The sequence below is a fragment of the Anarhichas minor genome, unplaced genomic scaffold (assembly GCF_050575085.1).
Source record: "Anarhichas minor isolate MPS153535 unplaced genomic scaffold, ASM5057508v1 ptg000002l, whole genome shotgun sequence".
Lineage (NCBI taxonomy): Eukaryota > Metazoa > Chordata > Actinopteri > Perciformes > Anarhichadidae > Anarhichas > Anarhichas minor.
Genome location: NW_027466448.1, coordinates 1,994,218 through 2,009,332, shown reverse-complemented (window position 1 = coordinate 2,009,332; position 15,115 = coordinate 1,994,218). Strand labels below are relative to the sequence as shown.

Below are 15,115 nucleotides of genomic sequence, written 5' to 3'. Positions count from 1 at the left end.
GATCGAGGCACTAGGTACCCCTCTAGCGTTTAAACGTGCAGTGACGGCTTAGTGTCCTTTCAAAATAAACTTCACAGAAATTTAAGCTTAGGTAAGAAAACCACACCTCACTAAATCATGCTGTATTGAAAAAGACTTGAAACTAGAGATTGAGACCATAAACTCATGTTTACAATGTTTACTGAGGTAATAAATCAAGAGAGAAGTTCTTTTTACAAGCAGAGGAGTCGCCCCCTGCTGGCCAGTAGAGAGAATGCACGTTTAAGGATCTTCAGCATTGGCTTCACTTCTTTGAACAGAAGGTTGCCGCCTGGTTGGGAGTGAAAACGGATTGAATGTGTACAGAAAAGTTCACAACAATCAGTCGCTGTGGACCAAAGTGATGAACCATCCAACAGAAAGACGTTGCTGTCGCTGTGGAGTCATGTCGCTAGCGTGCCAAAAAAACTTAAAACCTTTAAAGTAAACCTTACAGGTAAAAACTATTAACAAAATACAAACATTTGCAGACATAGAAGAAGAGGCTTTGCCTTGGGACAAGCTTTAAGCAAACAGTCCAGCATGTTGCCGTCCCAACAGAGATAGTGGCAGCCTGTATGGACCACATGCTGTTGTGTAACTTGATGTAGTTAAGTCTGCTGCACCATGTTTGTTGAAACACTTACTAACTTTTTAACTCCAAGTTTGCTTGGAAATCCACCCAATACTGTTCAATAAACTGTGCACATCATTTTAAATTGGTCCATTCATACATTTGCTTCTGCATTTTGGTGTTTATTTAAAGCAGCTGTGAAGATAAACGTCCGGTTCAAACCTGTTGCAGCTGTTGGAGGAAGCTGTGTTGCAATAAAAGGCTCAAGGACCACTCAGAGATCAATGTGTCCGTATGGATCGCTCAGACTCTATCTAATAGAGGTCTACTGTTGTTTACGTTTCACACAAGTTACATAACCCAGACACAAATGACTAGAGCAAAGCCTTTCCTGGAAATAGTTCAGTGTTATTCATCTGCACCGTTGCATTAATGGCTTCTATGCAAGAATACCAATACATGCTCCATAATTTAACAGGTTTGGCTGGTGATTGTTTTTACTGGTTTCCCTCTGTGGTCCAGACTGAAATATCTCATTAACTACTAAATATATTGGTATGAAATTTGATACTTTTTCTGATACTTTAAGCACATGTTGCTCCAAATACTTAAGTACTTTTACTTAAATTTTGAATCTGAAACACAATAAACATTAGACCTGGTAACATGACAGATCGAAAAAAAAAGAAATACTTCAAAATCATTCACATATATTCGGATCTCTGTCACCTACGTTTGGTTTTTTTGGCACTCAAAGTGTTAACGCGCGTGAGGGTTGTTCCGGGTAAAGTTTCGTCCTGACTTGGTCCTCGACCTGTGGGCGTGCCAACACGGCTGTCAGTGCGAAAGTGGGATATTTGTAACCACACACGGCAGTGAAGGGGTCCAGTGAGAGAGAGGAGGGGGGGCTATATTAGAAGTTGCATGTATAGTTTAAATACAAAAATATTACCTCAATTATGTCGCGTATATTAAACCTAATCAACTGTCAGTTGCGGAGAGATTTAGCCGCGTGTCGAGGGAGAGCTCTGCCTCCTTTAAGGACCATCTGCTGCACCTCAAGACAACAAGCTGAGGAGAGGTGAGATGGTGCAGATGGTCACATGTGCGCTGCTGGACACTTCATTTAACCCGTTTATTATCAAGTATTAAATAGCCATGCTGAACGTGTGGTGCGTAAAATGTGCGTAAAATGCGCGTAAAGCTGCACAGCCGGTTGATTCACACAACTTTTAATGCAGAAATGGTAAAGCAGTTATGGTGCATCATGTCACACATGGTGGTGACTTCAATATGTCAGCTCTGTTTGCAGTAAGGACAACATTGTAAACGAGGTGCATGTTGTAAAGCTGCAATGATTCACCTGTAATGTCTCTGTCTTTCAGTGATGCATCCTCAGCTCTGAGGAAGAGGTGGAAGGACACCGCTGACACTGTCATCATAGGCGGGGGATGTGTGGGGGTCAGCGTGGCGTATCACCTGGCCAAAGGTGGCGTGAAGGATGTGGTGCTGCTGGAGAAGTCTGATCTGACGGCTGGGTCCACCTGGCACGCTGTACGTCCACCAAAGTCAACTTTTATTTATCTAATCCAGTGAATGTGAAGGTGGACATATGAAGGGCTAAATAAGCTTTTCTTGGAAGACCCATGTGATCTGTGTCTCACAGCACGAGCACATTGTCACACCACATGTTTTGACACATTTTCATTTTCACTCTCAACTAACATTACTGTCATTATTTATTATTTATCCTCAATACAATGTCAGAAAATACTCAATAATGCCCGTCACAATTTACTCAAGTTTACTTAATCCAGTTTCCATTCACATTAAACCAGGGCCGCAACTCGTTTTCAAATAATCTGCACATCATTTTTTGGATTATAAATTTTGTCCATAAAAGTGAGGCCAAAGTGACACTCTTTAAATTCTTGTTCTATCCGACTAAGAGTCCAAAACTAAACAATATGTCCTTTAGTGTCATTAAAAGCAAAGAAAAGCAGCAAATCGTCATATATATGTTTTGATTAATTGACTGATAGTTGCAGAAAAATCCTCCCAATTTAGGGGCTGGAACTAGGGAATATTTGGCATTTTTGCTTAAAACATTACTTGACTTACTAATCGTTTCAGCCCTATTTCCTACTGACCACTTGGCGTCTAATGCTAATAGCACAAGTATGGAGAGCTTTCTTCCTCGACAGCCTTATTTACTGAAGAGGTTTCCTGACATTTGAGTTGGAGGGCAGCTGTTACTCACTTACCCACACTGCCGCTCATTCACTTCACTGTGATGCTATTAATACACGTTTGGCATGTCGAACAGGGGAACTTACTCTTACTATGTTACTCTCTTCATCTGTGGGGGCGGGAGCCTATCCCAGCATGCATTTGTGTGAGTGACAGGGAACTCATTTCAGGAGTCATAGTCAGTTCAAACAAATTTTGTTTCACAAATACGAATCCATGTGAGTGATGATGTTGCTCTGTGTCTTGCTAGATGTCTAAATATGCAACTGTTTGCAAACGTATAACATGTCGTCAGTGTTGTGTTTTCAGTCTTTATTTCTGCCAAAAAATGCGTAAAGTGCTGTGTCGTCGTGGATGTATTTTCTTATCCTGGTTTGTTTTGTACTTCAGGCTGGTTTGACAACATATTACCATCCAGGCATCAACCTCAAAAAAGTCCACTATGACAGCATGAAATTATACGAGCGCCTGGAGGCTGAAACTGGACAGGTGAGGTGTCTCGCTCACCTTTCCTAACTTTGATGTGTTGATGAGGTTCTATCTGTGTGCCCCGGTCACACGTCGTTTGTATCGTCTTTTCATCTGCAGGCGGTGGGCCTTCATCAGCCCGGCAGCGTCCGTATTGCTTCTTCGGCGGCTCGAGTGGACGAGATGAAGTACCAGATGACGCGCACACACTGGAATGTGACTGAACAGTACTTCATCGGACCGGAGAAAGTCCACGAACTTTTCCCTCTCCTCAATATAGACAAGGTCTGTGAGAACCATGGAAATATTAGTGTATTCAACCTCATAGTGAACTTGATTCCGGTGGATTAATGATGTAATGATTGGTGGTCCTTGATTGAACTGTCAATAATGATCATCCACCACACCGTAGTACAACTATCACATAATGTCCTTTTGTCTGGCAGCATCTCGAGACAGAAATTACCTTTTGTGCACAGGAATTTCCCATGAAATATACCAAATCTTCGTCAACATGAATTTTGCTATATGATACTTAGATGATTCCCTCTGAGCCCCTCACCACCACAAGGACAAAACGTCAACATTTTACACACAAACAACTCTTTTAAATCATCTAATATTATCCAGACTGACATCAAATCTGCTTAGCACATTCATGCTCGCATGTGGATACACCCCTTTGGTTAAATACACCATAAAAAGAATATGAAATCTGCTGGTATGGTGTCGGTACCATTTGTTCTGAATATTATAGTGATAAATATTGAATATTGTTACATTAAAGTTTCTCTTTATTGTCAGGTGTTGGCAGGTCTGTACACCCCAGGAGACGGCCACATTGACCCTTACTCTCTGACTATGGCCCTGGCTGCTGGCGCTCGCATGCACGGTGCCCAGATCTACAACCCAGCCCCGGTCACCGCCCTCAACCCGACCGCTGACGGCAAGTGGGACGTCCAGACTCCTCACGGGACCATCCGCGCCAATCGCATCGTCAATGCAACAGGTTTGTACCTGCACAAATGCACATTCACTCTCAAATCAGAGATATCAAAATGTTGATGGGTTCTGCTCTGGTCTTTCGTGCAAAATCAGGCCTTAAATGTCTTTTTTGCATCAAAGTCAGCTTTACAACAACTAGAGGCTCATATTTACTGCAGTCCATACACTAAGGTTTGGGTCTTGGAGGTGTTTCACATAAAAGACCCACGCTAAAATGTGAGAATATACAGTCGCTGCTCTATGTTATCTGTGCACACTGTACAGCAGGAGAACTTTGCCCACACAGACCACTGCTTGCAGAGTTCAGAGTAATTTAGACTTTGGCTTGAACTGGGTCATACCAGCTCTGGGGGGATTTTGTTGGCACGGACTCCTTTCATCACTGCTGCTGTTGTTTGTTTATCTGGCAACTTACAGGAATTTGCTTCAGTGTGTCATTGAAGAGATTGTGTAACATCTAGAATTATATATATATAGATCATGCATATTTTATCCTTGGTCACCCTTGCATAAAAGACCCTTGCAGAACAAACGTTCTACAGCTCATACATAACGTCTTGTTCCATATTTCCTGCACATTCTGTACTCTCGGTTGAAGCCGGTTATGTTGCGGATCCTGCTGGCGTTTTTGCCTTCACTGTCTCCGACAGCCAATCCAAACAGGCCAACAGTCCACATGTCGTCCAATCTTGAAGCAGCAGCACTTGCACACCTCCCGACAGGATATATATATTTTTTTCAATCATTTTCTTGCTTTTTGCATCCAGGGACTGAAATGTCAAACTGATAGATATCACACCTGTCTGCCGTAACAATTTCATTACTTTTTTGAAAGTACTTTCTGCCATAATTAATCCAACATAGCAAGAAAGAAAGCTTTCACCAAGAGACAGCAGGAACCTCAGTCATTGTGCTCATGTTACTGTTTAAAACCCAGTACCCACAAGCAGCTGTTTTGTTGAGCTTGCATAACACCAACTGTCCTCGGTTAAAGTCTCTCTCTGCTCCGTCTTACACACGTTATCCCTCCCATTCTCCACAGAGCCTTGTGCAGAACCTTAACCACTTCTTTTGTCCAGCCAGCATTTTTATTTTTCACAAATTCTGTTCAATCAAACTGTGGAGCAGTCTGAAGCGCAGTACTCCCTCCTCCCAGTTGGACATTGAGAGCCTAAATTAAGGTCAAAGGTTAGCCAACTGTTTAAACTTCTCTGCAGGCTTGCTAACTAGATGTTACACTCTCAATTGCAACACATGATGCTCAGGAGTTACAGCTCACTGTAACTATGTGGATATATTTTTAAATCAAGTCGTAGTTTCTATTTAATCAAATTTGTCTTCACAATATTTCCACATGTTATTTAGCCTGCGACCTTCTGACCTGATTATTATACGTTTATATTCATGAATAGAGAAACTAAAATAGTTTAGCAGCGTGGACATAGCGGGACTTGTTTCAAAGGATGTTTTATGTTGGTGAGCTTGTTGACTCCGTTCATCACTCCTCCTGGGTAACCCAGTGAATCGGCCCTGTGTGCAGGCGTCTGGTAAACACGGTCGTCTGCAGCACAGCTCTTGCATAACCTGCCCGGGTCCTTATCTGGATGTTGTGTGCAAGCCCCCCCCCCCCCCCCCAACCCTCACCATGAGAAAGAGTTCACGTGTGGCGCACGTGCATAATGTAAAGAGTAAATGTTGCAGATCTACATGCAATTAAACAAATTCACCCCCTTGCGGTTAATCCAAAAATGGTCAAAGGGATGGCTCGTCGGTGGAGCTGAGGCAGGTCAGGGCGACGCAGTAGAGGAGATGACACCAACCTGTCACTCAAAGTGCCCAGGTCCCTGCTTAACTTTAAGCCTTAATAGAGTAAAATTCCCACCATACAGTCATCATCAATGGGGAAATTAGCTTTAGAGACCAAAACTTTATTTGTACCGGGCTGTAAACGTGCTTATTTCTGCTGTAATGTTTGACATTTTAACATGGAGGTATATGGGGATTGACTCGCTTCTAGAGCCTCAAGTGGCCATTTGAGGAACTGCAGATTTTGGCACATCTCACTTTCTCAACAACAGAGGTCAGAGGTCACAACGATGCACATTTGTTGTGTTGGGTATGAACCAGCTGATGAGAGACAGACAGCTGCAACGCTCGTACTGGTTTCACCGTGTGTGTGTGTGTGTGTGTGTGTGTGTGTGTGTGTGTGTGTGTGTGTGTGTGTGTGTGTGTGTGTGTGTGTGTGTGTGTGTGTGTGTGTGTGTGTGTGTGTGTGTGTGTGTGTGTGTGTGTGTGTGAGAGAGAGAGTCATCATGGCACAATGTGGGTGCTGGAGACACCTGTTGTATCAGGAACCACCACAGAGGAGGTTTTGAGTACTTTGCCAGGTGTTATTATTTATGTCCGTCTCTCTGTGGATAGATTTTGTCACAGCGACAGCGTCACAACCATGCGAGATGTAGTCAGAAACCGTTACAGGTGTGTAGTTCAGATCAAAATTTAAGCCGAGTACGAAGATGAGTGTGGTCCAAGCAAGGGCTCTGGAAGTAGGGGGGTAGGAAGTGGGAAAGGGGACATTTTATGCCCCTGGCCTGATTTTTGCTGAGCGGGCCGGGGGCATAAAATGCAAAATGGTCTCTTGCTCCCTTTGTGTCTGCTGGATGAGCTGCTGAAAAACTGCTGTTACATAATGTACATGACTGTAAACCCCTGAGGCTAAACTGCAGCTATGAAACAATGATTTCCCGTGTTCTCACAGACAGTCTGTCTAGGGCTAGGCCAATGCAGCACAGAATGTGCTGATTGAGCTGATCAGGTGTACGCACTGTACATTTAACTTTTCTGCAGGGGATGTAACTTCTTACATACAAACAGATTCATTCATCAAACTTTGTGCGTCCACCAGGAGACATAAAGTTCACGGTTCAATAAAACCAATATGAGGCAATAGAGAACATGCTGTACCAGCACTGCCAAGTTGCCAAACGTCTGGTACAGTGGAGGCAGTTGAGAATACTTTGGGAGTTTTTCTTTCTTGCTTAGAGTTAGATGAGAAGATTGACACCACTCTTATATCTATCTGTCTGTTGAATATGAAACTAAAGCCAGCAGCTAGTTAGCGTAGCTTTGAATAAAGACAAAGCAGGAGGAAACAGCCAGCGTAGCTCTGTCCAAAAGTAAAAGAATGTGCCTATATGTCTTGTGTTTAATGCGTACATTTCTAGGTAGGGCGCCTCCGGCACAAAACTGCCTATAAAAAGCTTGTTGTTTTTTCCACTTCAGTTTTTGTCCTGATTACAAAACAAGACAGGAATGAGAGAATGTGTTCATTAATGAGATTTAGAGCTGCTGGTCGGCAGATTGTTACCTGTGGACGGACCAAGGCTAGCTGTTTCCTGTCTTTATGCTAAGCTAAGCTATTCGTTCTAACTAATTCAAATGCAGCCCACAAAGCAGAGCCGACTTAATCTTGTTAGTTGATTTAATACCATCCCTGTGGTCGTTTTTTAAAGGTTTCTGGGCCCGGGAGGTGGGCAAGATGATTGGGTTCGAACACCCCACCATCCCGGTGCACCACCAGTACATAGTGACGGCAACGGTACCAGAGGTGAAGGCTCTGAAGAAGGAGCTGGCCGTCATCAGGGACCTGGAGGGCTCTTACTACCTGCGTCAGGAACGAGACGGCCTGCTGTTCGGCCCGTATGAAAAGATGGAGAAGATGGTGCTGCAGGACTCCTGGGTCAGAGACGGAGTGCCCCCAGGTCTGTCCGCCATCTGTCCGTCCGTCCTCCATTTTTTTATTTCTTTTAGCTAACTATCTGTGCCTCTGTGTGGCTGCTGCAGGTTTCGGTAAGGAGCTGTTTGAGTCGGACCTTGACAGGATAATGGAGCACGTTGAGATGGCCATGGAGATGGTCCCCGTGCTGAAGAAGGCTGACATCATCAACATAGTGTCTGGACCAATCACGTACACCCCTGACCTGCTGCCCATGGTCGGACCGCACCAAGGAGTTCGCAACTACTGGACTGCCATTGGCTTCGGGTATGTGTTGGGAATGGGGATTGGTTAGCAGATGAGGGCTGATTCATAACGCTCAAAGCTTTGGACTGTTTTCAGGTATGGAGTCATCCATGCTGGCGGGATCGGTAAGTTCCTGAGTGACTGGATCAGGAATGGGGAGCCTCCTTACGACCTGATTGAATGCGACCCCAACCGCTACGGCAAATGGTCGGACGAGTCTTTCCTGTGCGACAAAGCTCGAGAATCTTATGGCTTCAACAATGTGGGTAAGAACAAGACCATCGCGCGTTCATCGGACGAAACCTTCTCTTTTCACCGTCGCTAAACGGTAACTCGTCACTCTGTCGGTCTCATCAGTTGGCTACCCGAAGGAAGAGCGATTCGCCGGTCGACCAACCCACCGAAAAAGTGGCGTTTACGAGCTGCTGAAGGACAAAGCATCCATGGGCTTCCACGCCGGCTGGGAACAACCGCACTGGTTCTACAAACCTGGAGATGACATCGGATACAAGTAAGGCATCTAGTTAGCAGAGCTCATCTGAAATATTACTTTAATGTACGTTCTTTAAAAATCTCTAATAATGTGTTTGGCCGTAGTTACACGTATCTTTTTAATGTGACTTTGGCACTTTGCAACCCTTTTAATTAACCAGCAATCACACATTCCTGCACTGGAGACACCCCCTCCTCACTTTTACATTTCCCTCTCATCATTGTGGAGAAAGAAGATGAATTGAACGACGACTCTGAGTATACAGCAATGCATAAAGAAAGAAGCTCTTATGGTTTCTGCTGGAGATGCATGCTCCTCTGAATATACGTTTGAAGACACAATGCTCTTGGCACACGGCACAAACGCATGTTCCCATAAAGGGCTCCCTCCTAACTCTTTCGGTTTAGTGCAGAGATGAACTCACCACACATCATCTGACTCTAAGCTGCAGCACAAGAGAAGCATTTAGATATTTAGACACACCACACTGTGAAAGAACAGAACAGCTGCTAACGTTCAAACAACACATGCAAATAACTGTCAATAGCTGCATTTGACACAACTGTCACCATGAGCAGGAGCTCAGCTTCAGAGTATGTGACATCACAATGATTTAAAAACCACACTGTCAGACATTTCTCTGGAGTCTTGCCAAACCAGTTGGCTGTCTCAGTAGCTGCATACTTGTGGTCTCATATCTGTGACATGAGGGTTTGTCTTTGAACAAAGCCACAGCATATGTTATTATGCTGACATTAGCATTTAGCTCTTACAGCGATGCTAGCACGGCTGTCGACTCACGAGTTTTGTTTATGTACTATAATAGTCTCAATAAGAAATAGCTTGAACAATGTTCATTCCTAATACTTCCACTTTGATTTCACATTATACAATTATAACGACGGATTATAAAGAGATGTTTGTGCTGTGCTCAGGCCCAGTTTCCGACGCACCAACTGGTTCGGACCAGTTGGCAGAGAGTGCAAGCTGGTGATGGAGAAGGTGGGAGTGATCGACCTGACGCCTTTTGCAAAGTACATCGTGAAGGGGAAGGACTCGCACAAGCTGCTGGACCGCCTGTTTGCCAACACCATGCCCAAGGTAGAGCACAAGTGTGCTTTATTATTAACACCCGTGTGAGCTGTTTGAAGTGCACGCCGCCTCTATCTCCGACTCATTATCCTCTGTGTCTGCAGGTGGGCCTGACTAATATCAGCCACATGTTGACACCCACCGGAAGAGTCTTCGCTGAGGTCACCATCACCCAGCTGGCACCAGGAGAGTTCCTGCTCATCACGGGCTCTGGGTCAGAGGGGCATGATCTCAGGTGAATCTGTGCTTCATCTCGCTCCGCTTAATCAGGCTAACAGTAGCTAGCTCGGTAGTTTCATCTTGCCTAAATAATGAGGCAAGCACAACATAAAGGTTATAGATAATAATGGGACGTGTTCATAACAGCCAGAGAGTGCAGCAGCTGGCGGCAATGCAGAAGCGTCTTAAAGCTACATTCTCTCTAATGTCCACCAGGGGGCGACACCTCTGATTACATAGAAGTCTATGAGAAAATGACTCTACGTCTCTCTTGATTTATTACCTCAGTAAACATTGTAAACATGAGTTTATGGTCTCAATCTCTAGTTTCAAGTATTCTTCAATACAGCATGATGTTCATTTAGTACATTATGGTCCATTTAGAGTCAAACAGACCATAAAGCAGGGGATGCTTTAGGGGTGGGGCTACACGTTGATTGACAGGTTGCTACCAGTTTTTATCAAAGAACCAGATATTTTCTTACTGAAGGGCTCCAACTCTGAGTCGCATATTATTGTTTATGGAGAAAAAGAATGAAGCATTTACTTCTGCTACCAGGAACGCCCCAAATAGGACTCAAGGAATTCATTGTGTTTAAAAATGCCACCAGTGCACATTCATTCAATTAAAAACCATAATTTAAAAAAAGTTAAATAATAGCTCCTTCCACTTTCCAACTCTATGAATTGTAGTCATTGTAGTTTTAGTACTCAAAAGCATTGAGGCAAAACTACACTCATGCATCTTAGCAGCAATCAACCAGGGCCACATGCACCAACCTCCACACACACAAGTAGACAAACAATGTTCATATTGCAGAGAACACCGAGTACATGATGTTAGTTCTCACACCCTGGACAGAGCTGAGCCCCGAGCTGTGCTGAAGAAAACTCTCTCACAGTCTGTTTTATACGGCGGAAACCTGAAACCTTTCAGCAGCTGTCAACACGACTCCCCTCAATTTGCTCCAATCAGAAGGCAGTGTGACATTAAAACGTTCTCTCTAACCAACGACACGTTTCATGCTGTGTAGCGACCTCTGCTGGTAAAGACTACAGATGGAGAGTTCAACAAGATCACATCATCCTGTGAGACTTTTTCCCACACACGGCTGATAAGTGACAATATGTGAAATCACATTATAGAGTCATGTTTATGTTCAGTGTCACTCACCAAAACACATTGTGTGTATCCTTGAGGTCCTCACAAAAACATGTGCACAGCATATTTCCTTTAAAGGAACAGTGCGTAACATTTAGGAGGATCTACTGGCAGAAATGAATTATAATATTAATAAATATGTTTTCTTTAGTGTCTAATCACCTAAAAAGTAAGAATTATTGGGTTTTCGTTAGCTTAGAATGAGCCGTTTATATCTACATACGTTTCTACAGTAGCCCAGAATGGACAAACCACTCTGCATTGTCTTCTTCACTGTGGTCAGAAAACACATGGGGGACAACGTTGTTTGGGTCTCAATGGCCGGAGCTGCAGCATTTATTTTTTTGACAAACTGCAACTTCCACCGTACATTCACTAACTAACTAACTGCCCCGTGCCGACTTATTCGCTCACGCAAATTTGCCGCCACTCACTTCCCAGTACACACACACACTGGCTCTGTTATTCTACACACTACTCTTAAAGCAACTAGCTTCAGAGTAGGCCACCATAGTTCTCCTACATGCTTTGCACGTGGTAGACGTTTCAACTGGTTGCAATCTGCAACCTCGCCGCTAGATGGCGCCAAATCCTACACACTGAACTTTTAAAATCATTTTTGCCCAGTCTTTAAAACTCCAACCTTTAACCCTTAGAAATGCGTTTGTTCAACATGCATAGCAGCGATAGTGATACAATATTCGCCTGCTGAAAGTTTTCTCTGTGTATTTGAACTTTCTTCAGGTGGATAGAGGACGAGGCTGCAGACGGAGGGTATGACGTGGACATCGGAAACGTAACAGAAGATTTAGGCGTGTTGGGCATCGCGGGGCCAAACTCCCGCAAAGTTCTTCAGAAGCTGACGGATGAGGATTTGAGTGACGCCGGGTTCAAGTTTCTGCACTGCAAGTCCATCCAGTTGGCCGGCGTTCCCGTCCGGGCCATCAGGATCTCCTACACAGGTACTGCACACTTTGTGAAGTTACTTCCTGTTTGATTTAACAAGTACTGGTCTTGTTAAAACAAATGACAAACTACGCTTAAATAATGAGATAGTAAATTAAACTTATGATGTTCCAATTCTGAACTAAATCAAATATTATGAGATGTTGAGTAAAATGTGGTTTTACAAAGTTAAAATTATGAGAAACTAAAGTTATTGAAGTATTTCATAAGTCTCAATTAGTGCATCTTTTATTTTTGTTTTGCTGAAACGACAAGTCGATTAATTGATTCGATCGACAGATAAATAATCTGCAACTGCTTCAATAATCGATTGTTCGGGTACTTGTAAACTACACAAACTAAAGACTGCTAAAGGCCTCTGCCCAGTTGACGGCCGTGCAACTGTCTTGACATACTGGTCAGTGATACTAAACGTGTGTGTGTTCGTGTGTGTGTGTGTGTGTGTGTGTGTGTGTGTGTGTGTGTGTGTGTGTGTGTGTGTGTGTGTGTGTGTGTGTGTGTGTGTGTGTGTGTGTGTGTGTGTGTGTGTGTGTGTGTGTGTGTGTGTGTGTGTGTGTTCAGGTGAGCTCGGGTGGGAGCTGTACATCGAGCAGAAGAACATGGCGACTGTGTACCAGGCCATGATGAAAGAAGGAAAAGACGAGGGCATCGACAATTTCGGCGTGTACGCCATGTCCTCCCTCAGACTGGAAAAGGGCTTCAGAGGCTGGGGAGCCGAGGTACGTGTACACACACACACACACACACACACACACACACACAGGAGGACAAGTAAGAGTATGTCACAACTTTTCTTCTGATTGAACAAACAAGATATCATCAGTGAGCTTTAAAGGTGCTGGTACGCAGATTTTGTATACTTTAAAAGAGCTAGGCTAGCTTTTTCCCTCTGTTTCCAGTCATTATGCTAAGCTAAGCTAACTGGCTGCTGGCCATGCTACCGTGCAGACATGAGAGTGATATCTAATCTTCTGATCTAACTCTTGGCAAGAACTTGTGAACTATTCCTTTAAGGTTATGACTTTTGACATCTGTTGATCTTTACAGATGAACTGTGACACAAATCCTCTGGAGGCCGGATTGGATTATTTCATCAAATTGAACAAGGTAACCATCCATCTCGTTTAACATACATTAACAAGTTTTTACGATTTATTTCCTCTATAACCAGGAATAAATTCTGAATAACACTGTTTTCTGTTGTCCAGCCCGCTGACTTCATTGGCAAAGCCGCCCTTCAGGAGATCAAAGCCAAGGGCCTGAAGAGGAAGCTCTCCTACATCACTGTGGACACGGATGACATCGACCCCGAAGGCAACGAGACCATCTGGCACAACGGCAAGGTCAGCAACGGCGGAAGTCGCCCGGTGAGGCAGTTTTTCAGGGTTATTTTTGTGGTTATTTCTCACATGAGCGAGGTGTGTCTTCCCTCGTCAGGTGGTCGGCAACACGACGTCCGGAGCCTACAGCTACAGCAGCCAGCAGAGCCTGGCCTTCGCCTACCTGCCTCCGGAGCTGTGCTCGGTGGGCCAGAAGGTGATGGTGGAGCTGCTGGGGAGGAAATACCGCGCCATGGTGATCCAGGAGCCCTTAGTCCTCACCGAACCCACGCGGACCCGGCTGCAGAAGAAGGCAAAGGGAAAATCATAAGATGTCCTCGATCGGTTCCTCACACGCTAATGAAAAAACGATTTTATTGTGATATATCAACGAGAGTCATAAATCCATGTACTGGACTGTTCGTGGCCACCTCACAACTTCTAGTTCCTGTCTTGTCTCTTCACGAGGGGGAAGTTGAGAACAGATTGCGAGTGTGATTCATGAATGTGTTTTTTGAGCAACAGGGAAATAAAAATGTTTAATGTTCCTGCATCGAAATGTCTCAAAGTTCTGGGCGAGTAATTTACTTTTTATAATTCTCTGAATGGATGTTAATGTTTTACAAGTCAAACGTTTTGTGAAGGATGCTTGAATTCTTGAAATTTCAACTGGAAGGGTTGAAGAAAAAAAAAAAAAGCCATTTGCGTTTATTTAAAGAAAAAGCTGCATTTTTAAAAGTCTTATTAGCATTTAGTGATAAATGTAACAAAGTATACAAACAACAATAACCAACAGAAACAAGAGGCTCACCAACTTGTACAAAGATTGTTTTATAAATCTGTTCTTTGTTTTACGAATATGTAATTAAACTGGTTTATATTAATACCTTGATAATTAAATCAATGCACTCAATGTCTTGTATAAGGTGTTTTTGTGTCTTATCTACTTTCCCTCTTCCTTAGTGTGCAAGTCTTTCATTTTCTAGAGTTTTGTCAGACTTTATTTTTATTTCATTATAGTTTTTATTTCAAAATGCTTTTTTATCAAAAGTATATTTTTCCTAATTCGCCCGACTGAATACATTCAATAGTAAGACCACTTGTGCAAAGTAACATCCATGCAACAACGGTCCCTGCTTGTATACTACAGTATAGTTTATCATGTTTGTATACTATATGTTGTATACAGTACATCCACTGTACAGTAATATTACAATATTATGACATATATACTGTATAATAGAAATCAAAGAATACCATGATACATAATTTGATAAAATACATACAAGCACACTAGTAATATAGTGTTATACAGCCCAATGAGTAATGTAATGCAAGAAAAAATAAAATGATGGTGGATATGTTTCTACGTCTTCATTACATTCAAATTAGGTCTCCGGCTATCAATTACTTTTATCATCAATAAATCTGATTATTGTTTTCTCGATTGATTGATTCAAACAAAATATATGATCTAACAAAATAGTGACACATTCCAAATTTCCTGTTTTTTTCTCACCAAAACCCA

The 15,115-nt window shown here is 43.2% G+C and overlaps 1 protein-coding gene across 1 annotated transcript; it reads left to right on the top strand.

Moving 5' to 3' along the window:
• Positions 1–1,551: 1,551 nt before the first annotated feature.
• Positions 1,552–14,160, top strand: dmgdh (dimethylglycine dehydrogenase). The gene is made up of 16 exons (XM_076096342.1): positions 1,552–1,673; positions 1,978–2,146; positions 3,233–3,331; positions 3,431–3,595; positions 4,115–4,319; positions 7,828–8,076; positions 8,159–8,357; positions 8,433–8,602; positions 8,694–8,847; positions 9,765–9,930; positions 10,026–10,156; positions 12,047–12,264; positions 12,830–12,987; positions 13,316–13,375; positions 13,477–13,611; positions 13,706–14,160. Exons 1-16 carry the CDS (start codon positions 1,552–1,554, stop codon positions 13,916–13,918), a joined length of 2,613 nt encoding a protein of 870 aa, XP_075952457.1. The 3' UTR covers positions 13,919–14,160.
• The last annotated feature ends 955 nt before the right edge of the window (positions 14,161–15,115 follow it).

Bases quoted from the DNA above. Each gene is read 5' to 3' on its own strand.
- dmgdh (XM_076096342.1), top strand. From the start codon at position 1,552: ATGTCGCGTATATTAAACCTAATCAACTGTCAGTTGCGGAGAGATTTA. The intron at 2,147-3,232 runs GTACGTCCACCA...TTTGTACTTCAG, and splicing joins CTGGGTCCACCTGGCACGCT to GCTGGTTTGACAACATATTA. The intron at 8,603-8,693 runs GTAAGAACAAGA...CGGTCTCATCAG, and splicing joins TTATGGCTTCAACAATGTGG to TTGGCTACCCGAAGGAAGAG.